Below are 7,877 nucleotides of genomic sequence, written 5' to 3' on the forward strand. Positions count from 1 at the left end.
TAATTTCTTAAAATGAAAACTTCTGAAGTGGTTAAAATTACCTCAATATTCCATAAGTTTACTAAGTAAAATACCTTTATCTTTATTTTAATTACTCACATATGAATTTTAAATTTAAAAAGGAACAAAATGAAAGACCTCTTTTGTTAAGCATTTATAATGTATTCTTTTAAGAGGTTTCCTAATCTAGATCATGATTTTATAAGTAATTTTTTTGGATCAAAAGGGTAATTGAGAATGAATGAATGATATTTTATAGTGATGATGTCTTGCTAGCAATTATGTGTTTCTTAATGAGTGCTCTGTACTGTTCATGGTGGAAGTACCTCTTTTATTTTCTCTTAATAGATTGTCAGAATGATTTTTTTATCTGTCCAAGTATAATTTAAAATTTCAATCAAGCAAATGTCAAGAGAGAAAACTTACTAATTTTGAAAAATTAGACCATTATGTTAATTTAGTTAGAATGAAAAAGATGAAATAGAGTTGTTGGTCTTCCAGAAGTCATTCCAAATATAATCCATAGTCTAGAGGTCACAAAATATAAGTGTCCTACTATAAAAGAAATTGTAATAATTTTACCATCCTCCTGTAAAGGCAATGTTCAATTTTTTTTTTTAGAGAATCTACATTTTAAATAATTGTGTTTAAAGGTCTTCATTAAGTCATGCTCTGCTGTCTCCTGTCAAGAAGTTTACTCTGAGTTCTCATTGGCCATGCTAATGAAACACAAATACCACTGTGAAGTCTTCAACCACAGAGTGTTTTTTCTGAGCACTGCCTTGCATATGTATGGAGAGATATCACCAGTAGACCAATGATTTAGTGATGAATTCTTTGGCCTTGGCAACCTATGGAAAAAAAATGCAAAATGATCCTTAGACCTGTTGCAGTCACCTTTTGTTTCTGTGCTGATGATGGCAGAATGTCAGTAAAGGGGACAGAAAATGCTAAGAATCACAGTTTTTAAATCATCTATAAATGTAACAAACGAAAAGTTCAAGAGACATAATTTCTGAATAATTAATCATTTTATTAATTATGTCTAATGAATAATAAAATAGTAAAAATAATAAAAAAGATTGGTCATTTGGCCATCTCTCATGAACCAAAGATGGATCATGGCAGCTTCTTGATACTTATATGCCTTTAGAAGAGTAGGTGTTTATGACAGGCAACAATCAACTCTGATTGGTTAACAATAATAAAAAGAATGAATGTGGGCCTATTCTAATGAGAGGTTGGGGAAATATGACTTTGATTATGTCACTTTTACTCTCAGACCACCCCCAGACCCTGGCAGTCTAGACAAAGGATCTGAATAGAACACAGTGGGCTTCCATACTTGGGTGGGGTCTGAACAAGATTGAAGAGAAAGTTAATCCAATCTCATTATCTGTGATGTCCTTCAGATGCTGGCCAAATAACTACAAAGGAGCTGATTTCTGAATGAGGGAATAGAAAGGGGGAAAACCTTATTCCTAACTGAGTAATTGAGTATTAATATATGAGAGAAATAATGATTTCTCTCAACATTAATTTAACTGTTGGTACTCGAAGTGCGAGAACTTTGCTCATTAAGTGGAAATGTTACTGCAAAAACAGAATCTTAATGATTTTTTCATTCTTGCTATAAATGAAACCAGAGGGACAGAAAAGAGTTTCCAATAAATGGAAAGATGATTCACAGCTTCTTCTGGGAAGGAAAATAGAGGAGCTGGTGGAGTTGATCATATCTTGCACCTAAAGGCAACAAGAAACATTTCATGGCCATTTAGTCATATTATATTGCAATATTCATGATAACTATTTACAAAAAAAGCCTCTTATGAAAATAATGGCACCTTATGCCAACATCTGATGGAGAGGATAAGGAGGCAGAGAAATTCTATGAAGAACTTGGTAAGAATTTCTAAATGATATTAATAAGCTCATTGATACTCAATTACTTCAATGCAAAGATGGACATAGGGAGGACTATGAAAGATACATTGAAAAGCGTGTTTTAGGAATAAGAAATGAGAAGGCAAGTGTGAACAATTCAGAAGCCTCATGCTTACATATCTGGTGAGTACCAAATATTATCACAAAAAATTAAATTGATTATGTTTTAATGGACAGGAAATAACTGGTTTTCAATGTGGTAGTCATTTCCAGTAAAGCTGTTGGAATGCCATCAGACTATCAACTTATTAGAACAAAGATTAAAATTAATATCAAGCTAGAAGAAACAATGTAAAAAGAATCTAAGGTATAGCATGTGGATGATGTGACTCTAATTTGACCTCTTTAAATAAGCTGATGACAATGAAAAATGGGAAATAGATAATAAAGCAGATATTGACACAGACCATCATCATTTCCTAAGGAAATTAAATGGATAAAAATCAATTGACACAAAAATAAGACCAAAAAAACTCCAAAAATTATACCAACCAACTGACATTTTATTTCCTTGCAAAACACAGACATGTGACAGCCAAAGGCAACACAAGTTTAAGATTTAAACCTATGAAAGAGGATGATGGAAGACTATTGGTAATATCATCTTATAAAAAAGTGAGAATGCTTAAAGGAAAAAAAGTTTATAGAAAACTTGATGAAAGACTGAATTAAGCCAGATCCTCATGAAAGCATTTAAGAATGAAATTAGGATAATGAACAAAATATTAGAAAGATCTGTAAATATTTATATAACAAACTCATTTCATCATCAGTAACAGTGGGGCTACCACAGTTGTACTCTAAACACCACAATCCATGAAGAATTATCACCAAAGGAAATAAAGATGGAGTAAGCAGCTAGATAAGTCCATGGGGGAAGGTAACATAATTTTAAGGAATTGAGGAATTGATTCCTCAGATATCTGAAAGGGGGCTGGGGAGTACAATACACTCAGGAACAATCATAGACCTCATTTTTAACTTAAAAGGGTAGCCAAGAGAATATCCTTAACCATTGACCCACATGCATACTTTCCATCCTTGTAAAATCTTTATGGCAATAAGTATGAGAAGGGAATAGGTAGATATTTTAAAATGACATTTACAGCAAACCACATCTTTATAGTCACAAAATTTGCTGAAACGTTTAGAGAATAGAAGATCACATGGTGTTTATTGTTTGACAGCTTTTTTTTTTAAAGTTTGATTGTGTAGCATGAAATGCCCTCTTAAGGCGTTCCTCCAAAAAATAGGCCTTCCATGTGTATGTCATAGGTTCATAAAAGATTTTTTGAATACTGTAATAACAGAGATAACTTTATTTAACCCTCTAATTATTGTGAAGAATAAAACAGGGAGAAATTTTTTGTCAGAAGTGTTTGCCACTGTCATGGAGACTATCAAGTACAGAGTACAAATGGAAGGATTCTCTGCCTGTGGGGAGGTCTTCCCGATGCCTCTTTTAGTAGAAAACATTGTGCTAATTACATCAGGCTATAGAACAGCACTTCTTAAACTGTGAGTCATGACCCGATATGGGAGTTATGAAAAATTTGGCAACGGTAAAAGGTTTCTAAACGCTTAGTGATCAAAAATTAATTCAAAATCAAACGCATAATGAATCTGAGGTGTTTCTGGCAGCACTTGCCCCTGTTGCATCATGTGACATCACTGCAGCCTTGGTTCTGAACACAAAACACACGCACTTTGCACTATGCATGCCATCATGCCATACACCAACAACGAATGCTGCTAGAAACACCTTGGCTCAGATTAGAGACTATTGTATGTTATGAATCGCAGTGTTTTTACTGTACATACAAAGTTTTCTGTTCTTACAGAAACACAATAGTTTAATTATGGAAAATAAAGACATTTAATATTTTCCTACCATAAATATAAACAAGAACATCCATCTCATTAGTATGCAAATTTGCTTTCATCTTTAATAAATGGTAAAATTATACATATACCAAAGAATTGTTTTAAAATAAACTTCTTTATGATTTATTATCAGTAAATGTTTGATTTGTATGCCTATTTTATATACCTGTATACCCAGGGTCAGGTAAAAAATGTTTGGGTGAAAAGGGGTACAAGTGAAAAAAGTTTAAGAAGCCCTGCCATAGAACACTACAGAGCCTCCTAAATTGAAATCCACGATCACTAAAGAATTTGATCTGTCTATACAGAAAAAATAAGTGAATGAAGAATGTTATTGTTGAGAATATGATATATATATGAGTACAGTCCATAAAAATGTTTCATTTGTACATATATCTTGGACAGGTACTGTGGATAGACAGTGAACTGGCCCCAGAATTGAACAAGAGGAGGAGAATGGGCAGAATTGCTTTGAGAAAATGTCACAATGCTTTTAATGACTCCAAACTCTTGGGGGCAGCTAGGTGACACAGTGGATGGAGCATTAATCCTGGAGTCAGGAGGACCTGAGTTCAAATGCAGCCTCAGACACTTGCTAGCTGTGATCCTGGGCAAATCACTTAACCCCAATTGCGTCAAAAAAATGACTTTAGATTCTCATCTGAAATACTCATTTTTTTAATGTCGCTAGTCTTCTGATAATGTGATAGGGTGATAGGAAGTATAGCCTAGTGCAGTAGTTCTCAAAGGGTCCTCAAGGCCCTTTCAGGGAGTCCACAAGGTCAAGACCATTTTCATAATAATGCTAAGATGTTATTTACCTATTAACATGATCTTCCCTTTTCCAACTGCATATCTATATGAGGCCAGATTTTCTTCATACACTTCAACCGAAGCAATATATAGCAACAGATTGTATGCAGAAGCAGATATGAGAATTCAGCTGTCTTCTATTAATCCAGATATTAAAGAAATTTGCAAAAATGTAATAATAATGGTCATGATAATAAACAGCTAGCATTTATATAGCGAAGTACTTTAAGATTTGCAAAGCACTCTGTATGTGTTATTTCAGTTGATCTTCGTAACAACCCTATGGGATAAGTGTTATTATTATGCCCATTTTACAGATGAGGAGTCTGAGGCTGAGATAATAAATGACTTGCACAGGGTCACACAAAGAATAAATATCCGAGGCTGAATTTGAACTGAAATCATTCTAATTCCACCTCCAACATTCTTATCCACTGTACCATGTGTTAAAACAATGCTAATTTTTTTTTGTTTTGGTAAACTTAGTTATTTTTAACTTAAAATATGCTATTTTTGTTAACATGGAATGAGTTGTTATTTTAAATGAATTTATAAATATTTTAATGTTATTAGTTTAAGTTTCAAATGTAGTAAATATCAATAGATATAAAATGCATATAAATAAAAGTTCTCTGGGATCCTCAATAATTTTAAGAATGTAAAGAGGTCCTGAGACCAAAAAGTTTGAGAACCACTGTTATAGAGGAAGGTCTACTGGGGATCTTTTGTGGAAGGACATAGACAAGTCACATAGGATTAAAAGACATGGATGACTTGCACACTGCACCTTTGGAGAAACTACCCACATCTGTGCAATCACAAATCCATCTAAGGGCTCATAAAGTTATATTTGATACTCCATGAGATTTTTTTTTTAATAAAAGTCCTTCAATAGATTTAGTAAAGTTTCTTTAGAGGACTTATAGGGAACCCATGAGTAAGACTTGTATAGCATAGGTAGGCATGGTAGAAGAGGTATACCCATCCTGATGAATTCATGGATCAGTCCATATCAGTCCAACAGTAACTCTATTCCTTGATATAGTCTGATCCATTTTATGAATAAGTCCCATACTATGAAAGAAATATAGTGTCACTGTGGTTTTATCCCCCATCTGAAGCAAACAAGATGATTTTGAATTAGAGATTAATAAGGGGATTTTTCCCTCATTTTCTTAACATAATTTTCTCTGTCCCAGGTTATTTGATGCATGAATTTCATAAGTTTTGGATTGAAGAGGACCCCATGGATATAATGGAGTTCAATCGTGTACGGGAAAAATTTCGCAAGAGGATCTTAAAACAGCTGCAGGATCCAGACATGGCATTATGCCCCCACTTTGCTGCCTCAGAAGGTTTAATCAATATGTAATCAATCACTATTATTCTACTGGAAAATACTGGAACACTGCCTCACTTATTGTGTTAGAGCTCTGCTTAAGTCACAACTCCCATACTGAATGAACATGGCAGTTGTATGCATGCTTTTTGGTGCAGTATTTTTATCTATTTTGGTTATTATATGTATCAGATCCCCAGATACATTTCTGGGGGATCTGCCATCAAATTTGTGCTCATATTGTGGCAATTTGCAGTGTTACATCTTGACATCTAAGTAAGACAGAATTTTTTCTATTTTTTTAGATTATTCCCCCCCTCATAATTTATCATCAAAGAATTGTATTTCTCTATAGCTGTGTTTTGTATATGTGAAATAACTAGCTGAATCTTGTACTGTGAAAGCCTTTTAACTTATTGATATTTTTTTTTGACTGCTGCTATTGGCATTTCAAGCCAAGTCCATGCTTGGGCCTCATTCCAAAGAAGTATATCACTTTAATGTAATGCAGGCAGACACATGATAAGCCAAACTCTTCTTTGCAAGCTTAGTTGCGCTTCATGAAAATGTAATGAGGCTTACCAGACACAAGCTTTTGTAGGGACTATTCATTCAAAAGAAGGCAGAATTCCATTGTGACGTCTCCTAGTAATGATCCATCTCATAGCCATCTAAATATCAAAGTATCTTACTTCATCGGCTGAGAGGCCTAAATCCATCTGTGATGCCTGAACACTAACAAAAGATGTATCCCTTCCAATGGGTTTTCCCACTGCCTGATTCCTGTTAACACTTAGGCTTAGTCTACAGCCTGGTTCTGATCCAAACTCCTGTGTTTGGGGAACTGAGTGCTGAATGGGACAGCTTACTGTGTGTGTCAGGCAGGGGTGCACACTAATACTGTGCATGGAAAGTGGTGGCAAAGGAGAAACCTAAAAGATTCCTTTCTGCAGTTTTTGTTTTAAATTAAAAGTTTAATCCTTTATCATGGGATGCTATTTAAAAGAGGGGAAAAAATAGATTCCCAAACTGGTAATGATTAAAATAGAAAAATAAAAGTAAAATCATTAAACCCCTCCCCACCTTCTCCCATTAAGTTTGGAATGATGACTGTGTAGTCTGTCAACTGGTGTTTACCATGGCATTTCATACCCATGGTATTTTATACCTTCTATCAATTTTAGTATTATTAGAAGTTTGTGTAATCACTGGCATATGAAAATGACTTTTGAGTACTGACTAAGTAATTGTCAGTTATATGAATAAATTACATGTCATTCTAAAAGACAGCTTAGTGGATTTGGTTTTTGTTCATTTGTTCACATAGGATTTCTGGATATGCTCGTGGGCAAGGGGTGAGGGTTCCAAAGGACGGAAAATTGGAGCTGACTGTATATCAAATAGTAATTCTCAGAGGCGAAATAGTAATTCCCAGAGCTGACTGTATATCAAATAGTAATTCTCAGAGAGAACCCTTTGTTGCAATTATGACCCAGGCCAGGTGGTGTTTTAATGAAGGAATGGAATTCAGTTTGTTTTTCTTAATACCTGCTAAGATTATCTCACATAGGGGAGACAGCAAATGAGGATGCCTCATAAAAAAGTGCTGGGCACTGCCATAGCCCTTAGTGAGCATTTGCCTGCCCTGGGCTGCTTTACCTTTTCCTGGTCTCTTAGGTCCTTTTCTTAGTATCATTCAAATACTACCAGGCGGCTTTATTTTTCATCACATCTGTTATTGCCCTATGACCTTCTGACACTGGGTAAGGGAAGGAGGCAGTAATATGCCCTGATACCTGAGTAGCCCCGCGCAGACAGGAGGTAATTGGGAAAGCTGGTGCACACTGCAAGTGATCACCTTGGGAGCTCATTTCCTCAGTATCTCTAGTACCCATAA

General features: G+C 34.8%; 1 protein-coding gene across 3 annotated transcripts in view; it reads left to right on the plus strand.

Moving 5' to 3' along the window:
* ELMOD1 (ELMO domain containing 1) overlaps nucleotides 1-7,222 on the plus strand; it is a 76,067-nt gene extending 68,845 nt beyond the window's left edge. For all 3 annotated transcript variants that reach the window (XM_027849571.1, XM_027849570.1, XM_027849568.1), the window contains one exon: nucleotides 5,841-7,222. In XM_027849571.1, coding sequence (XP_027705372.1) covers nucleotides 5,841-6,013 — 173 coding nt within the window. In that variant the 3' untranslated portion in view covers nucleotides 6,014-7,222. The remainder of the gene's footprint in view (nucleotides 1-5,840) is intronic.
* The last annotated feature ends 655 nt before the right edge of the window (nucleotides 7,223-7,877 follow it).

Source organism: Vombatus ursinus, unplaced genomic scaffold (assembly GCF_900497805.2).
Source record: "Vombatus ursinus unplaced genomic scaffold, bare-nosed wombat genome assembly UNPS02007612.1, whole genome shotgun sequence".
In the NCBI taxonomy this organism is placed as follows: Eukaryota; Metazoa; Chordata; class Mammalia; order Diprotodontia; family Vombatidae; genus Vombatus; species Vombatus ursinus.